General features: G+C 43.0%; 1 protein-coding gene across 5 annotated transcripts in view; it reads right to left on the bottom strand.

Annotated features, from left to right (window-relative positions):
* Positions 1–9,355: 9,355 nt before the first annotated feature.
* LOC144487469 (uncharacterized) overlaps positions 9,356–25,323 on the bottom strand; it is a 67,505-nt gene continuing 51,537 nt past the window's right edge. For all 5 annotated transcript variants that reach the window (XM_078205580.1, XM_078205567.1, XM_078205589.1 and 2 more), the window contains exons 2-3: positions 20,344–20,577; positions 9,356–10,473 (exon numbers count right to left, since the gene is read on the bottom strand). In XM_078205580.1, coding sequence (XP_078061706.1) covers positions 10,269–10,473; positions 20,344–20,534 — 396 coding nt within the window. In that variant the 5' untranslated portion in view covers positions 20,535–20,577 and the 3' untranslated portion in view covers positions 9,356–10,268. The remainder of the gene's footprint in view (positions 10,474–20,343; positions 20,578–25,323) is intronic.

Genomic DNA, 25,323 nt, shown 5'->3' with positions numbered 1-25,323 from the left:
ACACAGTACTCCAGGTGTGGCCTCACCAGCACCTTATACAGCTGCAACATAATCTCACTATTTTTAAACTCCATTCCTCCAGCAATAAAGGACAAAATTCCATTTGCCGTCTTAATTACCTGCTGCACCTGCAAACCAACTCCTTGAGATTCCTGCACAAGGACACCCAGGTCCCTCTGCACAACAGCATGCTGCAATTTTTTACCATTTAAATAATAGTCCATTTTGCTGTTATTCCTACCAAAATGGATGACCTCACATTTACCAACATTGTACTCCATCTGCCAGACTCTCGCCCACTCACTTAGACTATCCATATCCCTTTGCAGACTTTCAGCGTCCTCTGCACACTGTTTTGCCACCCATCTTAGTGTCATCTGCGAATTTTGACACACTACACTTGGTCCCCAACTCCAAATCATCTTAGAAATCTTAGAAACCCTACAGCACAGAAAGAGGCCATTCAGCCCATTGAGTCTGCACCGACCACAATCCCACCCAGGCCCTGTCCCCATATCCTTACATATTTACCCACTAATCCCTCTAACCTACACATCCCAGGACACTAAGGGCAATTTTAGCATGGCCAATCAACCTAACCCGCACATCTTTGGACTGTGAGAGGAAACCGGAGCACCCGGAGGAAACCCACGCAGACACGAGGAGAATGTGCAAACTCCACACAGACAGTGACCCAAGCCGGGAATCGAACCCAGGTCCCTGGAGCTGTGAAGCAGCAGTGCTAACCACTATGCTACCGTGCCACCCACCACTGTGCTACCGTGCCGCCCAATCTATGTAAATTGTATGTAAATCGTATGTAAATCGTAAATCATCTATGTAAATCATAAACAATTCCAGTCCCAACACTGATCCCTGAAGAACACCACTAGTCACTGATCGCCAACCAGAAAAACACCCATTTACCCTCACTCTTTGCTTTCTGTTAGTTAACCAATCCTCTATCCATGCTAATACATTAGCCTTAACACCAGAGACAGCAAGAGAATAAAGGGGAACATAAGAACATAAGAATTAGGAGCAGGAGTAGGCCATCTTATGTAGCAGTCTTTGGTGTGGCACCTTGTCAAATGCCTTCTGGAAATCGAGATACACCAGATCCACAGGTTCCCCATTGTCAACTGTACATGTAATGTTCTCAAAGAATTCCAACAAATTAGTCAAATGTGACCTGCCCTTCATGAACCCATGCTGCGTCTTACCAATGGGGACAATTTATATCCAGATGTCTTGCTACTTCTTCCTTGTTGATAGATTCAAGCATTTTCCCTACTACAGAAGTTAAGCTAATCGGCCTATAGTTACCTGCCTTTTGTCTACCTCCTTTTTTAAACAATGGGGTCACATTTGCTGTTTTCCAATCTGCGGAAACCACCCCAGAGACCAGCGAATTTTGGTAAATTACCACTACTGCTGAGGGAAGAGAAAGGAGAGCACACATAAGGAGCAGGGAAAGAGCAGGGGTAGAGGGAAAGTTGAGCAATGCCTCTGGCCACCGCTCACTCTTGACCATAGCATGTTAGGTGATCACTGGTAAGGTCATTCCTGTCTCAGAGGCCCCAGTTTGAGAACTAGCATTAAGTAAGTAAGTAGAAAGTGCTTTGGCCCATGGTAATTTCCTGAGCATAAATGAAAATAAATTTGGACTCATCGAATGAATTTGTGTAAGCCATTGACAGAATAAATAATCATTGGCCTGGATTTTGCTGTAGAAATAACAGTGAGGCTGTCAATGCTCACCCTTAGTAAGGAATAAGTTGGACAGCAACCTCTGGTGTGCGCACATATGATTTGATTTATTATTGTCCCATGTATTGGGACACAGTAAGAAGTCTCACAACACCAGGTTAAAGTCCAACAGGTTTATTTAGTATCACGAACTTTTGGAGCATTGCTCCTTCATCAGGTGAGTGAAGTGTTGGGGTCACAAACAGGGCACGTCATGTATTGGGATACAGTGAAAAGTATTGTTCCTTGCGCGCTTTTCAGACAAAACATACCGTTCACAGAGTACATAGGGGAGGAGGAAAGAATTTAGTGTTACAGTCATTGCTAGCGTGTAGAGAAAGATCAGTTTAAGATATGGTAGGTCCATTCAAAAGTCTGATGGCAGCAGGGAAGAAGCTGTTCTTGAGTCAGTTGGTACGAGTTCTCAGACTTTTATATTTTTTCCCGAAGGAAGAAGGTGGATGAGAGTATGTCCGGGGTGCGTGGGGTCCTTGATTATGCTGGCTGCTTTTCCGAGGCAGCAGGAAGTGTAGACGGAGTCAATGAATGGGAGGTTGGTTTGTGTGATGGATTGGGCTACGTTCACAACTGTTTATTGTCGCAATGTTGCAGAGGAGGAATTCCTGTAGTGTATACGGGATAGTTTTCTTGACCAATATGAGGAGGAACCAACTAGAGAGCAGACCATCTTCAACTGGGTACTGTGTAATGAGAAGGGAATCATTGCCAATCTAGCTGTACAAGACCCCTTGGGAATGAGTGACCATAACATGATAGAATTTTTTATCAAGATGGGGAGTGAAGTAGTTGATTCGGAGACTAGGGTGCTGAATCTTAATAAAGGAAATAATGAGGATATGAGGCATGAATTGGCCTTGATAGATTGGGGAGAGTGACTTAAAGGGATGACTGTGGACAGGCAATGGCAAACATTCAAGGAGCAGCACATGGAGAAATTGCAGCAATTGTTTATTCCTGTCTGGCACAAAAGCAAAATGGGTAAAAGGGCCAATCCATGGCTTACAAAGGAAATTAGAGAGAGTGCCCGATCTAAGGAAGAAGCATATAGATTGGCCAAGAAAAATAATGGGTCTGAGGGTTGGGAGCACTTTAGAATTCAGCAAAGAAGGACCAGGGGATTGATTAAGAAGGGGAAAATACAGTACGAAAGTAAGCTTGCAGGGAACATAAAGACTGACATTAAGAGTTTCTATAGATATGTGAAGAGAAAGATGTTGGTGATGACAAATGTAGGTCCCCTACAGACAGAAACGGGGGAATGTATAATAGGAGACAAAGAAATGGGCAAGGAACTGAATACATACTTTGATTCTGTCTTCACAAAAGAGGACACAAATCAGATGCCAGAAATGTTGGAGAATGCAAGATTTAGTGAGAGTGAAGAACTGAGGGAGATCAATATTAGTAGAGAAATGGTGCCTCAAAAATTGATGACATTGAAGTCGGATAAATCCCCAGGGCCTGATAATCTACATCCCAGAGTACTTAAGGAAGTGGCTCTAGAAATAATGGATGCATTGTTGGTCAAATTCCAGGGTTCTATAGACTTTGGAACAGTCCCTGCAGATTGGAGGGTAGCTAATGTCACTCCAATATTCAAAAAGGGAGGTAGAGAGAAAACAGGGAATTATAGACCAGTAAGCTTAACATCGGTAGTGGGGAAAATTCTCGAATCCATTATTAAGGACTTCATAGCAGAGCATTTAGAAAGCAGTGGCAGGATCAGACAGAGTCAGCGTGGATTTATGAAGGGGAAATCATGCTTGACAAATCTGTTGGAATTCTTCGAAGATGTAACTAGTAGAGTTGAAAAGGGGGAACCAGTAGATGTGGTATATTTGGACTTTCATAGAGCGTTTGACAAAGTCCTGCACAAGAGATTATCGTGCAAGATTAAAGCGCATGGGATTGGGGGATGTTTATTGGGATGGATAGAAAACTGGTTGGCAGAAAGGAAACAAAGAGTAGGAATTAATGGGTGCTTTTTAAATTGGCAGACAGCAACTGGTGGGGTGCCACAGGGATCGGTGCTGGGACCCCAGCTATTCACAATATATATTAATGATTTGGATGAGGGAACAAAATGTAACATCTCAAAGTTTGCAGAAGATACCAAGTTGGATGGGAGGGTGAACTGTGACGCGGATGCAGAGATCCTTCAGAATGATCTGGACAGGTTGGGTGAGTGGGCAAATCAATGGCAGATGCTGTTTAATTTGTATAATGTGAGGTTATTCACTTTGGAAGCAAAAACAAAAAGGCAGATTACTACTTGTACGGCTGTAAATTGGGAAAGGGGAGTGTGTAGTGAGACTTGGGTGTCCTTGTGCACCAGTCACTGAAGGTAAGCATGCAGTTGCAGCAGGCGGTAAAGAAGGCAAATGGCATGTTGGCCTTCATTGCGAGAGGTTCCGAGTACAGGAGCAGGGATGTGTTGTTGCAATGATACAGGGCCTTGGTGAGGCCACACCTAGAGTATTGTGTGCAGTTTTGGTCTGCTTTTCTGAGGAAGGATGTTCTTGCTTTTGAGGGAGTGCAGCGAAGGTTTACCAGGCTGATTCCGGGGATGGTGGGACTGATGTATGAGGAGAGATTGACTCGATGAGGATTGTTTTCACTGGAATTCAGACGAATGAGGGGGGATCTCAAGAGACTTATAAAATCCTAACAGGACTAGACAGGGTAGATGCAGGGAGGATATTTCCGATGGTGGGGGAGTCAAGAACCAGGGGTCACAGTCTGAGGATTCAGGGTAGACCATTTAGGACGGAGGCGAGGAGATATTTCTTCATCCAAAGAGTGGTGAGCCTGTGGAATTCATTACCACAGGAAATAGTTGATGCCGTAACATTGAATGTATTCAAGAGGCGGCTGGATATAGCACTTGGGGCAAATGGGATCAAAGGTATGGGGAAAAAGGAGGATTAGGCTATTGAGTTGGATGATCAGCCATGATCGTAATGAATGGCGGAGCAGGCTCGAAGGGCCAAATGTCCTCCTCCTGCTCCTATCTTCTATGTTTCTAGTGGTCTTGGTCAGAGCGGGAACCATACCAAGCTGTGATACATCTGGGAAGGATGCTTTCAATGGTGCATCTGTAAAAATTGGTGACAGCTGTAGCAGACATGCTGAATTTTCTTAGCCTCCTGAAGTGATATGAAGTTAAATATGCAAATATGCAAGCTGCACTATACCAGTATCTCACTGATAGATTTTGCATTAAAATACATGAAAAGTGGAAAATTGTGGCACTTACTCATTAGATACCAACTGAACACTCTGGAAAAGGTGAGAGCTTGTCTGATCAATTGTAAGTGAATTTCAAACATCTTGCTAAATCTTCAAATACAGTCAAAAGAACTTTCTGACACTGAACATTTAACTAAGTGTGGAGTCTCATTCATTCAGAATTTAATTACCGGTGGAGACTTTAAAAAAGTTTTTTATTTTTTCTGTCACTTCCATCTCTTCCTCTTGATCCTATCTTCAATTAGCTTTCAGTACATGATTTTACATTGAATTAAATATTCTAGCTTACACTTCCTGGATTAGACACTGCATGCTTCAATAAGGATTATTCAATCTGATTTGTTGGAGAAGCGCAATTGCTTGCCCTGTTTATGCAGGTCCCAGATCTTCTATGGAGGATTCCCTGCTGCTTTGGACTCCTGATGCTCGTAAGCCACTATGCAAAATACCACAAAATGCCAGCAGGCAACTATAAGCGTAAGGAATGTTTGTCTGCTATGGATTGCAAAATCCAAGTCATTGTATTTTGCAGTAAGCTGCACAAAAGACTGTCAGCGTGTGTTGCAATTTTTAGTAAAACCCTTACAGGCACACATGATACATTAACAATTGATTATTCATTTAGGAAGATAAACATAGCTCAGACGGCAGTGGAAACAAATTCTATCCAGCTGAATAAGAGGCAAAGGATCAGTGGACCTGCTGACACATTAGTTTTTGTACACCAAGTTTCAAAAGGCATTTCACTTGTGTTTCTCAAGGCTTTCTATCCTTAACCTTACAATTATAAATAGCAAAGATCACTTCTGCCTATTTCTATAAAGTCAAATAATTCACTCATTCAATAGCTGTAATAAAAGTCTTCGAATTGACTTACAGTTCGGCTGGGACCTATTGCTTCAGGTCATCTGGCAACCTAAATTCTATTATTTTTTGACTGGAGAGGTTAGATAATCTTTTGCTTGCGTGTGTGTCCGTTTCTTGGCTTGATATATTACCGCATTTCTAAAGTCAGCTGGAAGGTGATGTACAAGAGTTGGGTGTTTGATTAGGTTTGTGTTGATCCCAAACCTCAAATCATTTTTACTGTTACAATGTCAATCTGTCAAAAGTGAAATACCCCAAAATTTAATAGCCATAGCAGCACAATGTCCCCAGACTTCCAATAAAGCATTGGGAGTTTAAATTTTCACCTTGTCTTGACATTTAAACTCAGCTTCATTGATTGAATTTGCTCGTTCTTGGCTGGACTGTCGGAAACGGTCCAGTTATGCAGGAAGGAAGATGTCCTGACAGGACTGAACTCAGGTAGATAAAACATGCAGCAGTTGTGGGGAAATTTTTAAACCCAAACTGCTGACTGATTCAATTGTAGTAAACAACAGTTCTGCAGAAGAGTCGTACAAACTCAAAACTTAACTCTGTTTCTCTCTTCACAGATGCTGACAGACCAACTGAGTTTATCCAGCAATTTGTTTTTGTTTATGGTAGTAAAAAGCACGATGGGTAAAATCAATCGTGGAGTGAAAATGAGACTCCTCAAAGCCGGCATATTACGTACACGTTTTACAAAGTACTTTTTTGTGAAATATCAAAATTTTTCTCACCTCGTTTATGGAGGGACTAATTCTCTATACAAGAAGTGAGTTAGCAGGACCCCTGCAAGTTCCTTGGTGTGAGGTCCACACCATTTTAACGTCCAGGTGTAATTTAATTTTACATGGGCCAGAATTTTACTGTCCCACCCACCGCGGGAATCAGAGCGGGCAAGGGGCGGACCATGGAAAGGTTCATTGACCTCGGGCGGGATTTTACAGTTTCGGGATGATTGAGGTTGGAAAATCCCATCCATGATCTTTCTCCCATCCAAATAAATACAACGGGTACCAGGATTCTTACTTTAATTGAGATGGTATACATTTCAAATTTCTCCATAACTTAACCTTAATTATACCATTCCTGTTGGGTTAAAAAAGATCCTCTTGTGTCAACAAATATTCTGAATCAATGTAAAATCTTTCCTCTTCTAACTGGTGGGTAAATGAAGCAACAATGGATCAGCTGGAATATAGAACATAGAAAAGTTACAGCACAAACAGGCCCTTCGGCCCACAAGTTGCGCCGAACAATTTCCTTACCTTCTAGGCTCATCTATAACCCTCTATCTTACTAACCTCCATGAACCTATCCAAAAGACTCTTAGAAGACTCAATTGAATCCGCCTCCACCACCACTACCGGCAGCCGATTCCACGCACCCACCACAGTGAAAAACTTACCCCTAACATCTCCTCTATACCTACTCCCTAGCACCCTAAACCTGTGGCCTCTCGTGACAACCATTTCAGCCCTGGATAAAAGCCTCTGAGAATACCTCTCAACATTTTATACACCTCTATCAGGTCACCTCTCATCCTTCGCCTCTCCAAGGAGAATAGACCTAGCTCTCTCAACTTGTCCTCATAAGGCATACCACTTAATCCTGGCAACATCTTTGTAAATCTCCTCTGCACCCGTTCTATGGCTTCCACATCCTTTCTGTAATGAGGTGACCAGAACTGGGCACAGTACTGCAGGTGGGGTCTGACCAGGGTCCTATACAGCTGCAGCATTATCTCCCGATTTCTAAACTCAATTCCTCTATTAATGAAGGCCAGTATTCCATACGCCTTCTTAACCACAGCCTCTACCTCTATTGCAGTGGAAGGCAGGAACTGAACCTAACTGAATGATGGCATCTCAGGCCAAGTCATTCAATTGAGTCTTCTGCTCTCCCGAAAGCATATGTCTGTTGAGGAAGGGAATATTTTTCACCAACCAGGGTTCTGTTCCTTGAGTTCAAACACTGGTCAGGTATAAAGTGGCTGTTCCAGAGTCCCTCCTGTACGACAGGACAAAAGAATATAGCTTGGCTATCCATTTAGAAAATCATGGCTGGGCAGCCATCACAATAGCTGCTGCCCTTAATTCAGAACTGTAATTATAATGCCAGGAACAAGAGCTTCTGTCGCTGTACCTTGCCATTCTGCCTCAATCTAAAACTCAAACTTGTCAGTTGAAATCTCTCACTCTCTCTCGTGTTTTCACAGGAAAATGGCAGTCAATTATAGCTGAATCACTAATAATAAATAGGAAAGCACTGTCAGCACAATACCTTTTACATAAATAACAAGAAAGCCATCAAACGCTGGATAATAAGCACTGTAGCTGTAACAGAGCTATCAAGCTTCAAAGCTTATGCAAGACTTCTTTGCTTGTATGTGACGTGAAGATATGAAGCTTTATTACTCAAACTAATTTCAGTCCGAATGTGAGCCTGAAGCAGTGAAGCTTTCCGTTACATTTCTGGTAATATCACTGTGGAAAACAATACGCATGTTAGCTGCAGAGAATTTAATTATTTATGTGACTTCGTTAGAACTTCACACTGAATGTACAAGCATTTTATGGGTACATACAAAACTGTTGCCTTGAACAACATTTTGCATTTATACAGTTTCTTTAATGTGGTGAAATTCGCAAGGTGCTGCAGAGAAGGGTTATCAAACAACATCTGACGTCATGGAAAATGTTAGGGCAGATGAAGAGATGGGTTTTAAGAAATATATTAAAAGAGGAGAGAGAGATAGAGAAGTGGGGACAGTTAGGGAAGGAATTCCAGAATTTTCAGCTTAACTAGCTGTCTGCCAAAGTGGGGCAATTCAAATTAGGCATGAGTTGAAGGAGCACAGGGATTTTGGAAGAATGCAGGGCTAGAGATACTTTTAAAAAATTTATTCGTGGGACATGGGCATCGCTGGCTGGCCAGCATTTATTGTCCATCTCAAATTGCCCTTGGAGGGCAGTTGAGAGTCAACCACATTGCTGTGGCTCTGGAGTTACACGTAGGCTGGACCAGGTAAGGACGACAGATTTCCTTCCCTAAAGGACATTAGTGAACCAGATGGGTTTTTCCAACAATCGACAATGGTTTCATGGTCATTAATAGATTCTTAATTCCAGATATTCTTTATTGAATTCAAATTCCACCATCTGCTATGGCGGGATTTGAACCCGGGTCCCCAGAACATTAGCTGAGTTTCTGGATTAGTAGTCTAGTGATAGTACCCAAGAGGCAAGGCCATGGAGGAATTTGAAAACAAGGATGAGAATTTTAAGATCGAGGTGTTGCTAAATGTAGGAGCCAGGGATGATGGGAAACGGGATTAGGCACAAATTAGAATAATGACACCAGAGCTTTGGATGAGCTCAAGTTTATGGAGGGTGCCAGTGAGAAACAATCTAAATCTTTATCAACATGCAAAAGGCAGCAAGAAAAACATATAAATCATTGAGGTATATAATTTTTAATTATTTTAAACACATGCATAATCAAACAATTTAAACAGAATTTAAGTACATTATTTTTCCTCTTTTTAACCAAAAAAGTTAAGCATTGCACTTGCAGGATACAACAGTGACATTCAGTAAATCTGGGAAATGTAAAAGAATTAAACCAAATTAGGAACACATCCCTAAAAAGGAATAATGAATTGCAGGGTTTTTTTCTTTTATATACTCTATGTAAGTAAAAACAAGACAAGTTTGCTACATTTATTCCTTTGTTTGTGTTGAAGTTTGACTTCATTTACTGCCTCAGATCTTCAGATCAGTCCAAAGATGTGCGGGTTAGGTTGATTGGCCAGGTTAAAAATTGCCCCTTAGAGTCCTGGGATGCGTAGGTTAGAGGGGTTAGCGGGTAGATATGTGGGGATAGGTAGGGCCTGGGTGGGATTGTGGTCGGTGCAGACTCGATGGGCCGAATGGCCTCCTTCTGCACTGTAGGGTTTCTATGATTCTATGATTCTTTCCAAAGTTATTTTGATGTTTCGCATTTTCTGATTTTTTTCCATCGATTAACATTCACATCTATAGCCCTTTACATAATAGCTATCAATAGTTATAAGATCATAGCAGAGCACATCACCTATCAGTTCATTTAGAACTGCATTGGCTGTGGCTGAAGGTCTGTGCACAATCCAGATTGTTCCTTTTCAGAGCCCTGGGTAGGCACAAACAGGATGAGGACATTTTTAAAAGTGCATATTTCATTTCAATTTTTTGACAAATAAATCATGCCCCGATTATTTACATTCACTGGATAAAGCGAGAAAGTGCTACTAAAACGACAATTCCAATATATGCTGGAGGTATATATTCATTGCAAACAATCTGAATTGCTGGTGCATCCATTCTGCATCACTTCTATTTTCACCATTCAATCGACCCAGGTTGCGAGGTCAGTTCGACAAAATCTTCATCGTAATTTACTGGTGCGGATAGCACCATGTGGACTTTGAAGTCAGCGTTGTTCAGTTCCTTGTATTCGTCCAGTTTGCTTTTCAGTTCTGTTCGGTCCTTCACAGCTTCAGCTTTCTCCAGTCCACCTGCGTTTTTGTGGCAAAAATACAATGCTCTGCAGAAAGTGGGAATACTTGTTATACATCGCTTAAATATTCCTGAAAATCGGTGTTCTACTGCACAAAGGGAGGGGGAGAGGCTGGAGGGAGGGAGAGGGAAGAGTGTGGAGACTGAAGGGAGAGGACGAGGGAGGATAGACCGTTTAAATCCTCAGACTGGAGGTGGGTGGTGGTCGGGAGAGAGGTTAATACAGGCCTGTCCAATCACAGTCTGCTTCTCTCCCATGTTTGTTGCTGATTGAGCAGCAAGGATGGAAGAAAAACAGGCTGTGATTGGACAGGCAGTGAACACCAACAACTATGAGTATGTAGAGATAGAGAGAGTGATCGAGGGGACACAGGGTCTTCACTCGCCATGTTTTCCTGTGGCTCCTGGCTGCTCTGGCCCGACAACCGCATGGCACTTTCATTCAACACCCAGTGATTTGACCTAGCCCTGCCTGCAATTTCCCCAAGATTGAGTGCTGCTCTCCAGCCAAGTGGGAGAGCATTTCTCTGAGTGTATAAGTGTGCATGTATGAGGGTTGTTGAGTGAATGTGTGTCTGTGAGAGTGGCTGAGTGATTGTGTGTGTCTGTGAGAGTGGCTGAGTGAGTGTGTGTGTGTGAGAGTGGCTGAGTGAGTGTGTGTGTGTGAGAGTGGCTGAGTGAGTGTGTGTGTGTGAGAGTGGCTGAGTGAGTGTGTGTCTGTGAGAGTGGCTGAGTGAGTGTGTGTGTGTGAGAGTGGCTGAGTGAGTGTGTGTATGAGAGAGTGGCTGAGTGAGTGTGTGTGTGTGTGAGAGTGGCTGAGTGAGTGTGTGTGTGTGAGAGTGGCTGAGTGAGTGTGTGTCTGTGAGAGTGGCTGAGTGAGTGTGTGTGTGTGAGAGTGGCTGAGTGAGTGTGTGTGTGTGAGAGTGGCTGAGTGAGTGTGTGTGTGAGAGTGGCTGAGTGAGTGTGTGTATGAGAGAGTGGCTGAGTGAGTGTGTGTGTGAGAGTGGCTGAGTGAGTGTGTGTATGAGAGAGTGGCTGAGTGAGTGTGTGTGTGTGAGAGTGGCTGAGTGAGTGTGTGTGTGTGAGAGTGGCTGAGTGAGTGTGTGTATGAGAGAGTGGCTGAGTGTGTGTGTGTGAGAGTGGCTGAGTGAGTGTGTGTGTGTGAGAGTGGCTGAGTGAGTGTGTGTGTGTGAGAGTGGCTGAGTGAATGTGCGTGTGTGAGAGTGGCTGAGTGAATGTGCGTGTGTGAGAGTGGCTGAGTGATTGTGTGTGTGTGAGAGTGGCTGAGTGAGTGTGTGTATGAGAGAGTGGCTGAGTGAGTGTGTGTGTGTGAGAGTGGCTGAGTGAGTGTGTGTATGAGAGAGTGGCTGAGTGAGTGTTCGTGTGTGAGAGTGGCTGAGTGAGTGTGTGTGTCTGAGTGAGTGTGTGTGTGTGTGTGAGAGTGGCTGAGTGAGTGTGTGTGTGTCTGAGTGAGTGTGTGTGTGTGTGTGTGTGAGAGAGTGGCTGAGTGAGTGAGTGTGTGTGTCTGAGTGAGTGTGTGTGTGTGTGTGAGAGTGGCTGAGTGAGTGTGTGTGTGTGAGAGTGGCTGAGTGAGTGTGTGTCTGTGAGAGTGGCTGAGTGAGTGTGTGTGTGTGAGAGTGGCTGAGTGAGTGTGTGTCTGTGAGAGTGGCTGAGTGAGTGTGTGTGTGTGAGAGCGGCTGAGTGTGTGTCTGTGAGAGTGGCTGAGTGATTGTGTGTGTGTGAGAGTGGCTGAGTGAGTGTGTGTGTGTGAGAGTGGCTGAGTGACTGTGCGTGTGAGAGAGTGGCTGAGTGACTGTGCGTGTGAGAGAGTGGCTGAGTGAGTGTGTGTATGTGTGTGTGTGAGTGGATGAGTGAGTGTGTGTGTCTGAGTGAGTGTGTGTGTGTGTGTGTGAGAGTGGCTGAGTGAGTGAGTGTGTGTGTGTGAGTGGATGAGTGAGTGTGTGTGTCTGAGTGAGTGTGTGTGTGTGTGTGAGAGTGGCTGAGTGAGTGTGTGTGTGTGTGACAGTGGCTGAGTGAGTGAGGGGGGTTATGTGAGAGGGAGAATGGGTGTGTTTCGGGTTTGAGTGCTGCTTTCTAGCTCTTGGGGAGAGCCTTTCTCTGAGTGCGAGTGTGGCTGAGTGAGTGTGCGTGTGTGTGCACGAGTGAGTGTGCACGCGTGAGTGTGCACGTGTGAGAGTGGCTGAGTGAATGTGTGTTTGTGTGTGTGAGAGAGAAGAGGGGAGTGTGTGTGAGAGGGAGCGACGATGGGAGTGTGTGTGTGAGAGGGGAGGAGTGTGTGTATGTGAAAGAGGAGTGGAGTGTGTGTGTGAAAGGAGGGGAGTGTGTGTGAGAGAGAGCAAGGACGGGAATGTGGATGCGAGAGTGCGAGGAGGGGAGTGTGTGTGTGTGAGAGAGAGAGGAGGGGCATGTGTGTGAGAGAGAGGAGGGGCATGTGTGTGTGTGTGAGAGAGGAGGGGAGTGTGTGTGAGAGAGAGAGAGAGAGGAGGGGCATGTGTGTGAGAGAGGAGGGGAGTGTGTGTGTGTATATGAGAGCGAGTGTGTTTGTGTGTGAGAGAACGAGAGAAAGAGAGGTGGGGAGTGTGTTTGTGAGTGTGTGAGAGAGAGAGGAGGGAAGTGTATTCATGTGAGAGAGAGATGGGAGTGTGCCTTTGTGAGAGGAGGGAATGTATTTGTGTGCGAGAGAGAGATGGGGGACTGTGCGTGTGAAAGGAGGGGTGAGTCTAAGTGTGTGAGGGAGAGAGGGAAATGTGTGTGTTTGTGAGAGACAGAGAGAGAGTGAGTTTGTGTGTGAGAGAGGGTGTGTGTGTATGTGCGTGAGAGACGGAGAAAGTGTGTGTGTCTGTGTGTGTGTGAGAGAGGGGGGAGGAGAGTGAGGGGACAGTGTGTGTTTAGCTCATTCCAGGTGTCAAGGTTCTCAGTTACCTTCACCCACACACCAACAGATGCTTTCATCCATCCTCACAGTGGGTGACGCTGAGTGAGTGAGCACCGTGAGACTGGGACTGAGCTGGACGCACATACACACACTCTCCCTTTCACACTCGAATGATCATCTTTATCTGTGGCTTTATTTGTTAAAATTGTCAATTTATTGTTGTGAATTTCTTGGCTCAGCAAGTTATGTATTTTCATAGGTCAGCCTCTTTCTAAAAGTCACATTTAACATGTCAAACCTTATTTTTCCAAAATTTGCTCATAACCTCCACCACCCCCCCTCCAACCCCCATGTGCAAAACATCAAAATGTGGCTCCACTCCCACACAATAAGGTTAGACCCTGTGACTTGGTGAGTGGGTAGGTGGAACATATAGACCCCGTAACTAAAATAAATTCAGAACCGATGGGTGTTCTCAAGCATGTACTGTACACTGGGACAATTCTTATGGACAAAATGAAAAACTGGATAAATTCATGTATTATTTTAGTAATTAATTTCCTTGTATTTTTTAATGCAGGTTGCTGAACTTATTTGATAGCTTTGAGCACCCTTTCAAATCTGATATCAAATCCATTCTGAATTAGAAATTGTGATGTGAAATTCTAATTGAGAACATTGAATACACCTGAAAGTAAAGATTATGTCAAAATTTTTGCGTAGGGTCATCAACTGTTCCAAAAATATGATGCCCAGCTATTTTATCTCCCAGGCTTCAGTTAAAACTATCGTTCAGGGCAGGAAGTGGTGAGAAATCATGTGGCCTGGAAGTTACCCACCAACACCAGGTATGTGGCGGGATCTGCGGTCTCGTGATCAGAAAGGAAAACAAGCTTGTGATATGAGAGGCCATAGTTCTCTCTTGTAAGGCCTGGAGGTGCATTGCTGCTCCCCTTGGTCCCACAAAAGTCTCTTCTGCCCCTGATCCTGTCTTCACCTAGGGGTAAAGCCGCAGCAACCTTTTACCCAGGCCGTCAGAATGAAAAAAATCCCAAAAGCATCGAAAAAGTCTGTCTAGCATATGATTTTCATACACTGCATGTTGCATCTGATAGATAAGGTAATCCCCATACTGCACTGAGCTAAAAATCCAAGTTTTAATTCCTATCTGTTTCGAGTTGGCTGATCTCAGCTGGTGCAGCAATTGGACAGCTATACTGGCTTCATTGCCTATGGCCAGGTAGAGAAAAGAGTGAGAGTTTCAATGACTGAATTTTTCATGGAATCATAAAATCCCTACAGTGCAGAAGGAGGCCATTTAGCCCGTCAAGCTTGCGCTGCCAACATCCCACCCTATTCCTGTAACCCCACAGATCCCCCTGACTATGGGGAAATTTAGCATGGCCAATCAACCTAACCCGCACATCTTTGGAGTGTAGGAAACTGGAGCACCCAGAGGAAGCCCACACAGACACGGGGAGAACATGCAAACTTCACACAGATAGTCACCCGAGGCTGGAATTGAACCCAGGTTTTTGAAGTTGTGAGTCATGTTAACCATTCTGCCACCTCGTTTTCTAGTGACCCCTAATGGAAAGAGTGTGTGTTTCTGGGCTCCAGGTGGAAGTAGTACTGGGGCTGGCTATGACGTCTTTAATGTTTAAATAGCTTCACAAGCTTCACTAACTCAGCTCATACATATTGAATGGTCGCCTGTGCCAGGGTTGTGAGTGGCCTGCGGCTGTTTACCACTCAGTGTCCTTAAGATGGGAGGTATTGACTTGGGAAAAAGCAAACTTACAAAATTGTGGTGGTGGTGGTGGGGTGTGGGTGGGGGGAGAAGAGGAGGAGAGGGAAGAGGAGATGAAAGATGTTTTGGTTGAATTATCAAATATGTTACTGATTATTGCAATTTTATCTAAAGAAATCAGCCAGCCAAATCACAAACAGAAGAAGTAAAGACCCAACGAGAAACTAGAGATGGTTGGTGCCAACCAGTCTGGCAGCAGTGACTGTGAGCAACAGAACTGACTTGATTTGTACTGAACTGCCGATATTGTGCTTGATAGTATCTGTAAATAACCTCCCCAAGCCTACATTCTTAGATTTTTAAGTTAGCGAATACATTCTCCAATGTCAGAAATAGTTGCATAAGTGTCTTTCCTTTCATATCTAAAGCACATTCTTGGCCCTTGGATCTTCTTGTACAAAGAGACTAGCCGATCTGAATAGCAATATCTATGATCTCATCTCTAACCCGACAGTCAGACTGCAGTAGTCTGCAGTAATGAGCGAGAAATAAAAATAAAGGATGTGTGAGGACCAAGGGATATATATGACTTGCATTTCCTAACTTCTCATTGCATCATTTATTTACCTGAGCTATATAATAAAAATTATACACAATGAAAAATGAAGATAAACATTTAAATACAAATTAAAGCTAAACTAACATGTTGTTTGGAAATTGGTCCAAGTAATGTCACTATAAAAACTTCTGGAATCAGAATGATCACTGCAGATAAAAATGAGGCAGTAAAGCATTTGACAAGGTCCCTCATGGCAGGCTGGTGCAACAGGTTAAATCACACGGGATCAAGAGTGAACTAGCTAGATGGATTCAGAACTGGCTTGGCCATAGAAGACAGAGGGTAGCAGTGGATGGGTGCTTTTCTGAATGGAGGTTTGTAACTAGTGGTGTTTCACAGGGATCAGTGCTGAGACCTCTGTTGTTTGCAATGTATATAAATGACTTGGAAGAAAATGTAGCTGGTCTGATTAGCAAGTTTGCGGATGATATTAAGATTGCTGAAGTTGCAAACAGTGATGAAGCTTGTCAGGGAATACAGCAGGATATTGTTGGCTGGAAAATTGGGCAGAGAAATGGCAGATGGAATTTAATCCGGACAAATGAGAGGCGATGAATTTTGGTAGATCCAATTCAGGTGGGAGCTATAAAATAACTGGCAGAACCATTAGGAGCATAGACACACAGAGAGATCTGGGAGTACAGGTCCACAGATCCTTAAAAGTTGCAGCACAGGTGGAAAAGGTGATGAAGAAAGCATTTGGCATGCTTGCCTTCATCGGATGGGGCATCGAGTATAAAAGTTGGCAAATTATGTTACAGGTATGTAAAACGTTGGTTAGGCCGCATTTGGAAGACTGTGTCCAATTCTGGTTGTTACACTACCAGAAGGACATGGAGACTTTGGAGGAAGTACAGAAAAGGTTTACCAGGATGTTGCCTGGTATGGAGGGTATTAGCTATGAGGAGAGATTGAATAAACTGGGATTGTTCTCCCTGGAAAGACGGAGGCTGAGCGGCGACCTGTTAGAAGTTAATAAAATTGAGTGGCATAGGTAGGGTGAACAGTTGGAAGTTTTTCCCAGGGCAGAAATGACAATTACAAGGGGGCACAAGTTCAAGGTAAGGGGGGAAAGGATTAGTAGAGATGGGCGGGGAAAATTTTTTAAACAGAGGGTGATGAGGGCCTGGAATGCACTGCCAAGTGAGGTGGTTGAGGCAGACACGTTAGTGACATTTAAGACTTACCTGGATAGACACATGAACGGGTGGGGAATAGAGGGATGCAGAAGGTTGGTCGAGATAGGACAATGTGATCGGTGCAGGCTTGGTAGGCCAAATGGCCTATTCCTGTGCTGTACTGTTCTTTGTACTATCAGCAATGGAGCAATTCCATGCACTGTCCAACTTCCCTTTTCCGCAGTATTAGATTCCACAAGGCAAAGAATCCATACAGTGAGCTTGCTGGTTTCCAGTGTGCCTGGGGTTGATTCTCATTATTTATCTGTGGTAATTGATTTGATTTATTATTGTCACATGAACATACAGTGAAAAGTATTGTTTCTTGCGCTCCCAGCCTAAACTGTGCCTGGCACTGGAAGCAGGCTGGGAAACTGCACATCCTCAAAGGGCTACTGCCACTTGAAAGGAACTTAATTTACACTTGGAAAGGTCATAAATGATGTTTCTGTACATTACCAAAACACAAAGGCTGTTCAGAGCACAGGAAAATGGCTGGCAAAATAAATATGGAGGCAAGATTCGGAGCCTGTGGGCAAACAATGGAGAGGCAGTAAATTTTGATGGTATTAGACAGGAACTTTCAAAAGTTGAGTGGGGAAGTTTTATGGCAGGCAAAGGGATGTCTGGTGAATGGGAGGCTTTCAAAAGTGTGTTAACCAGGGTTCAGGGTAAGCACATTCCTTTTAGAGTGAAGGGCAAGGCTGGTAGAAGTAGGGAACCCTGGATGACTCGGGATATTGAGACCCTGGTCAAGAAGAAGAAGGAGACATATGGTAAACATAGGCAGCTGGGATCAAGTAGGAATAGAGAGAGAAATCAGGAGAGCAAAAAAAGAGACACAAGATTGCTTTGGAAGATAAGGCAAAGGAGAATCCAAAGAGCTTCGACAAATACATAAAGGGCAAAAGAGTAACTACGGAGAGAGTAGGGCCTCTTAAAAGATCAACAAGATCATCTATGTGCGGATCCACAAGAGATGGGTGAGATCCTAAATGAATATTTCTCATCAGCATTTACTGTTGAGAAAAGCATGGATGTTAGGGAACTTGGGGAAATAAATAATGATGTCTTGAGGAGTGTACTTGAGAGAAGGAGGTGCTGGAAGTCTTAAAGCACATCAAGGTAGATAAATCCCCGGGATCTGAAGTGTATCCCAGGATGTTGTGGGAGGCTAGGGAGGAAATTGCGGGTCCCCTAGCAGAGATATTTGAATCATTGACAGCCCCAGGTGAGGTGCCTGAAGATTGGAGGGTGGCAAATGTTGTGCCTTTGTTTAAGAAGGGATGCAGGGAAAAGCCTGGGAACAACAGGCCAGTGAGCCAAACATCTGTAGTGGGTAAGTTGTTAGAAGGTATTCTGAGACAGAATCTACAGGCATTTAGAGAGACAAGGACTGATTCGGGCAGTCAGCATTGTAGTGGAAAACCATGTCTCACAAATTTGATTGAGTTTTTTGAAGTGATAACCAAGAAGGTAGATGAGGGCAGTGCAGTCGACATTGTCTACATGGACTTTAGCAAAGCCTTTGACAAGGTACCGCATGGTAGGTTGTTGCATAAGGTTAAATCTCATGGGATCCAGGGTAAGGTAGCCAATTGGATACAAAATTGGCTGATGACAGAAGCCAGAGGGTGGTTGTAGAGGATTGTTTTTCAAACTGGAGGCTTGTGACCAGCGGTGTGCCTCAGGGATTGGTGCTGGGTCCACTGTTATTTATCATTTTATTTATGATTTGGATGAGAATTTAGGAGGCATGGTTAGTAAGTTTGCAGATGACACCAAGATTGGTGGCATAATGGACAGTAAAAGAGGTTATCTAGGTTTATAATGGGATTTCAATCAATTGGGCCAGTGGGCTGACGAATGGCAGATGGAGTTTAATTTAGATAAATGCAAGGTGATGCATTTGGTAGATCGAACCAGGGAAGGACTTACTCAGTTAATGATAGAGCATTGGGGAGAGTTATAGAACAAAGAGATCATAGCTCCTTGAAAGTGGATTCACAGATGGACAGGGTGGTGAAGAAGGCATCCGACTTGCTTGGTTTCATTGGTCAGAACACTGAACACAGGAGTTGGGACATCTTGTTGAAGTTGTACAAGACATTGGTAAGGCCACACTTGGAATACGGTGCACAGTTCTGGTCATCCTATTATAGAAAATATATTAAGCTAGAAAGAGTGCAGAAAAGATTTACTAGATTTATTAACTTGAGTTATAAGGAGGGGCTGGATAGACTGGGGCTTTTTTTCCTTGGAGCGTAGGAGGCTTAGGGGTGATCTTATAGAGGTACATAAAATAATGAGGGACATAGATAATTTTTTCACTCAGAGGGTGATGAGTGTCTGGAACGAGCTGCAGGAAGTAGTAATAGAGGTGGGTACAATTTTGTCTTTTCAAAAGCATTTAGACAGTTACATGGGTAAGATAGTATAGAGGGATATGGGCCAAACGTAGGCAATTGGGACTAGCTCAGTGGTTAAAAAAAGGGCGGCATGAATAAGTTGGGCTGAAGGGCCTGTTTCCATGCTGAAAACCTCTATGACTCAGTGACTAAACCCTTTGTTAGAGTGGCTGGTGACATACAAGTGCTGCAGCACTTGGGGTGCAAGCTTAGGGCTTGAAGATTGCAGCGATGAGGAGATTGGATAAGCTAAGGTTGTTTTTCTGAGAACAGATGAGGCTAAGAGGTGACCGCATTGATTTGTACAAAATTATAAGGGGCCTAGGCAGGGTAGACAGGAAAGACTTGTTTCCCCTAGCTGAGGGGTCAATTGCTAGGGGGCACAAACGCAAGGTGATTGGTGGGGACATTGGTAGAGGGGACATGAAGAAAGGCTTTTTCACCCAGAGAGTGGTGGGCACCTGGAATTCGTTACTTGAGTTGATGGTTGAGGCTAAAACGCTCAACTCATTTAAAAGGGACCTGGATCTGCACCTGAAGTGCTGTAACCTGCAAGGCTATGGACCAGGTGCTGGAAAATGGGATTAGAATGAGCAGCTAGATTCCTTTTTTAGGCTGGTGCACATATGATGGGCTGAATGGCCTCTTTCTCCATTGCAACTGCTCTATGGTTCTATGAGTTTTTCAATTCAGGGCACCTTCCCCAGAGGAGCACCGTAAAAGTATACCTAGAAGGATAAGACAGTTAAGGCCATGACATTTTTCACAAGTGTGGATTGGCTACTGTGCAGCAATGCTTTGGATAAGTCTGGAAGTGACGAAGCCCAGGATGATGGTTTAGCCAGTGTAAGACATAATGTGAGCAGCAATGTTGGGGAGATGGAAATAAGCAGTTATTTTGGTCGAGGATATGAGGAATACAATTAAGTTTAGGATTCAACGGAATGCCGGAATTGGGAATGGTCTGTTGGGGCTTATGGGATTCTGGAGGTGATGGTGCAGGGTCATTAGCTATGTATAATAATCACCAGAGATCACTATATGTACCTGAATCCAGTGTTTGGGTAGCTGACCTTTTGCCATCCACGCTCCTGCAGAAAAGGCTTTACCAATTTTTTATGAATGTCTTTTGGAGCTCCACCAGGGGTCGCCACATACAAATAAAACAAGTTCCCCTCATCACCTTGCTCCTGAGATGTCCTGATTTCTTCCATTATTTCTTGAGTACTGACATCCATGTTCACAAATCAAAATATTTTGGTAATAAGAACTGTAAACTTCCTACGAAGAAAAATATGAATCATAAGGCACTTGAATTTTAGTCATTATCACAATGTACAAGTGTAATTGTTAAATGAGGGCGATTCGAGAATTGAACAGGATTTTATCACTGCACTCGCAGAATTCCTTTCCTCTGGGAGAGCTCTGATTCAGTTTTTGCAGCCCTGAGATTTATGTGCTAAATGGTAAGGGTGGCACAGTGGTTAGCACTGACTGCTCACAGCGCCAGGGACCTGGGTTCGATTCCTGGCTTGGGTCACTGTCTGTGCATTCTCCCCATGTCTGCGTGAGTTTCCTCCGGGTGCTCCTTTTTCCTCTCACAGTCTGAAAGATGTGCTGGTTAGGTGCATTGGCCATGCTAAATTCTCCCGAACAGGCACCGGAGTTTAGTGACTAGGGGATTTTCACAGTAACTTTATTGCAGTGTTAATCTAAGTCTATTTGTGACACTAATAAATAAACTTAAAAAGCTATTTGCGGGTGCTGTACAGGGAGACTTGGAGGTCCATTTTAGCTTATCTCTGAAAGTGGCAGGGAAAGTCAATAAGGCGGTTAAGAAACCAGTGGCTTTATAGGTGGGGTATTGAATACAAGAACAAAGGAAATGATGTTAAACATTTGGAAATCTCTGGTAAAGTCTCAGCAGGAGTACTCTGTGCAATTCTGGGCACCACATTTTAAGAAGGATGAAGAAGGCCCAGGAGAGGGTATAAAAAGGATGACAGCAAGGATGAGGAAGTTTATGTGTAGAGATTTGAGTAGCTCGGGTTATTCTCCTTTGAGATGATTTACAGAGGCAAAGGTTAATGGGAGACTTAATAAAGGTATTCAGAATTATAATGCGTTTTGAGAGAGAAAGTCAGGAGAAACTATTTCCTCTGACAAGTAACAAAAGACAAAGATTTAAAATATTTGGCGGGAAAATTTGAATTTTCTTCACATAGATGGTTAAGATATGTAGCACATTACTTGAAAGGGTGGTGGAATCAGATTTCATTGGGACCTTTAAAAGACAGTTGGACATTAAGTTGAAGAGAACTAATTTGCAGTATTGTGGGGTAAAGACTGAGGTGTTGACCTAAATTGGGCAGTTTGTTCAAAGTGCCTGTACCCATGCTTTGGGCCGGATTGGCCCCCTTCCGTGTTGTAAGATACAGTGACTTAGAAATTTTGTCCCCAATTTAAAGGAAACATTGATATCAATGTGGGTGTGGATTTCCACGAGCTTCTTCATTGTTTCCCCACCCACAGATAGTTGCAAGTTGATAGAGTCAGCAAGTGATCTGCTTGGGAGTTTCAACCGTTGCTACTCCATAAACGGCTTCATGAGATGCGATGTGGCTTGGAATGATTCAGCCACTTAGCTTCCTCCTTCATTGTGGTTAATTGCCTAGCTCTGTAAAACATCTCATGCTCAAAGATATTTAAGTTTTGACACTATGGTAGGGATGGGTCCATGTTTTATCCTACCATACCAAGTGCATCAAGCCATCGAGGTCAAATGCTTTCCCTTTGCAGGTTCAATAAAAGTAATACACAAATGCAGGCTAAAGAAATGTGGAGAAGCCTTTAAATGTTAACATTTTTTTCTTGGATCTCCCTGCTCCCCAGGACAATTTCTGGCAGAACTGGGTTGATGGGGATGCAAAATTAGTCTTTCTGACCCCACCCATTTTCATGACAACACCACAGTCAAATGTCAGAACAATGTTACTTAAACGTATTTTGCATTATTTAATCCACTGTAATGTTGGATGCATGGGTCACCTGTTGATCCCTAGCATCCAACATTGCTATGGTCTGAAAGGTTTGGTAATAAAATGACTGCAGAAGCCATGGCGCTAAGTGCAAAAAAAGTTTTCCATTTGTTTTTGAACTTGTACCAGCAGCACTGAGACTACAGCAGTATAATGCTGTGACATACCTCTGACGCCTGTCAATGCCATTCTCTACCCCATTCCAAGCACATTCTCTCTCCATCAGAGACGGGGGAACTTGCAAAAATGATGCAACTGGTGAACCACTCAGACCGGGAGTATCTCTTCGACAATGTGGTCCAATCTTGCAATCTGGTCCATAGGGTCCAGAAGTCAAACTTTGTATCATAGTACTTTCAATGCAGATATGTTCAAATGACAAGAGACAGGCGTATCCCCAAGGACTGTATTTACTAGCTTGAATTTTGCAGCATTCAGATTTATTAAAACACATCATAATCTACCAATTGTATTTTTGAGCATGGACCTTGCAAAGTTTACTATTTACTATGAAGTCATGAAAGTGAAACTTGTGCATAATGAACTAAAATGTTCAAGTTCAGCAAATAAACTGAACTTGGCAAAATGAAAATATCCTTCAGGCTCTTGGGCACTATATGATACACAAATGTAAGAAATGGGAGTAGTGGGAGACCATTTGGCTTCACCATTCAATAAGATCACAGCTGATTTGATTGCGGCCTCAACTCCACTTCCCCCCCATAACCTTCGACTCCCTGGTGAATCAAAGATCTGCCCAACAAAGAAAAACAAGTACACCATTGCACCAGTTCCAGTAACCAATGCCTTATCCATTAGGGTAAGTTATGGCAATGGTCCACAACTGGCGGTTGGAAATGTTGACGAGATATTAATTTGATTCTGGACTCTGAATATTTTCTATCTCTGGACTTCTAACAGTTTTGGTAGGGTTTATTAAACAAGCATTTAATAGGATTTATTCGCACAATCCATCTACACAGCAAGTAGTTTAATTGTTGCTAAAAATTAATTTTCTGTGGTGGATTATGTATTACATTCCATTTATGAATGGATGTTGGCAGGATATCTATGTCAGGCAGACATTTCCTCAATTTAGAGTGCCCATATATTACAGTGCTTGTTCAAATTGCATTTTTTCTTCCAATGTATGTAATGCCACAGTTGTTCCTTTCCCCTGCAGGCTCCCTTCCTTGGCTGTTGGTTGGCTTTGGAAAGTTGAGAACTGCCTCACACTATGAACCTTTGCATATTGTGTTCATGAAAATGAGAAAGAACTTGAATATGGGTCTTTTACACCTCCAAAGCTCTGTACAGCAAATGGAGTGCTTCTGAAGTATAGCCACTTTTCATGATGTCGGCAAACACAACAGAAATTTGTACATAAGGTCCCGCAAAGAGCAAATGAGATAAGTGACTGGTGAATCTGATTTAGAGACATTGATTGAGGCATAAATGTTTACCAGGACACTCTTTTACATTCTTTTACACCTGAACGTGATAGATACACTGATCCTCGGCTTAAAGATGGTACCTCTGACAATGCAATACCCTGCTAAAGTATTTTCCCAAATTATGTGCTCAAATCCTGGAATGGAACCTGAACCTGTGGCATTTGGATTTAGAGATGAACTTGTTACCACTGAGGCAAGCTGACACTTGGGGATGTTTTCTCGGTGGGATTCTGTCCTTACTATTTTTAAATTCTATTTTAATTTCTACATTTCTCTATTCAGCTTGTACCTTGGGATGATTATTGAGAGTAGCAAAGAAGTTTCATATTTCACACACTCTTTATTATATAGCAAACATTGAAGAGCATTTGGTTTTTAAGACTGTACTAATTCCTGACATCAAACCATTCATATGAACAGATGCCCACCAGGGAATTAATTTAAAGATGCAAGTGAATCTCCAAACAGATTCTCAGGCTGAGCACATCAAGGGCTCCACTGGAAGATTTAGCACTGAAGATGACATAGTAACTCTGCTAGATTGAAAGTAAAACCATGAGAGTATATGAGTGAGTCATTCTATATAATATGGTTTATGTTTTTAGACTCCTGCACCCTTTTTACTCTAAATAATTTTAGCTTTTGTGTTGCAAATTACTTTTGTAAGTGAGTCCTCACTTGCTATATCTTCAAGTGTGCTGTCATAAATTTCAGCTAAAATATTGCAGTATCTGGGATAATAAACAGCGATGTCTCTTTTTAAAACTAATTATTTCAGTTAATGGTTCTATCCTGTGCCTCATAAGATCCTCCTCGTCTTCAAGAAGCAGCAGATTAACAGTAATGCAAGATCTTCTCATATGATATAAAATATTAAGTTATTTGCAATTCGATTGCAAACATTATAAATACTATGGGTCAGATTTTGCAGTCACCCTTTAATAACACCTACACTTGTCTGCAGATTTTGTGGGATTTTGCACTGGAACATGCTGCAATTAGGCTGCCACATCTTTGGGTGAAATGCTATTGCAGCAATATTTCTGAGGTAGCAGGACAACTCAGACATCCTAATTTCCCTGATTAAATGTGTGTGTGTGGCCATTGGTAGCAGCTGTCTTATTTACACTTTAATAGTGGTGTGTGCTATTATATTAGCCTTTTTGCTATTTCTACAGGAAAATTTGACCTGATAATCACCTGGCAATTTGTAATAAGTCCTCGGAGGCAGAAGTCCTGTCACCAAAATCCCTTTATTTGCAAATCTGACAGCCGCATACAGAGTGGTTTCAGTTAGCAGCCTACACTAGGAGTTCCAGAGGACCTGACCCTCCTGATTAGGTACAAAGCAAGAGACTCCCTGACTGGCCCATCAATTTGGCCCTTAATTTTTTTTTTCTCTTTCAAACTGCTCCTGAAAACGTGAACCCTTAATCAGAGAGTTCATATTCTAACAGGCCCACTCAATTGCCTGATTAAAATCGTTACACAATTCCTTTTCTCTTTTTAAAGCAATTGGATTTAATTAACTATTG

This window comes from Mustelus asterias, chromosome 3 (assembly GCF_964213995.1).
Source record: "Mustelus asterias chromosome 3, sMusAst1.hap1.1, whole genome shotgun sequence".
NCBI lineage: Eukaryota > Metazoa > Chordata > Chondrichthyes > Carcharhiniformes > Triakidae > Mustelus > Mustelus asterias.
This window is presented reverse-complemented; position numbering and strand designations above follow the sequence as displayed.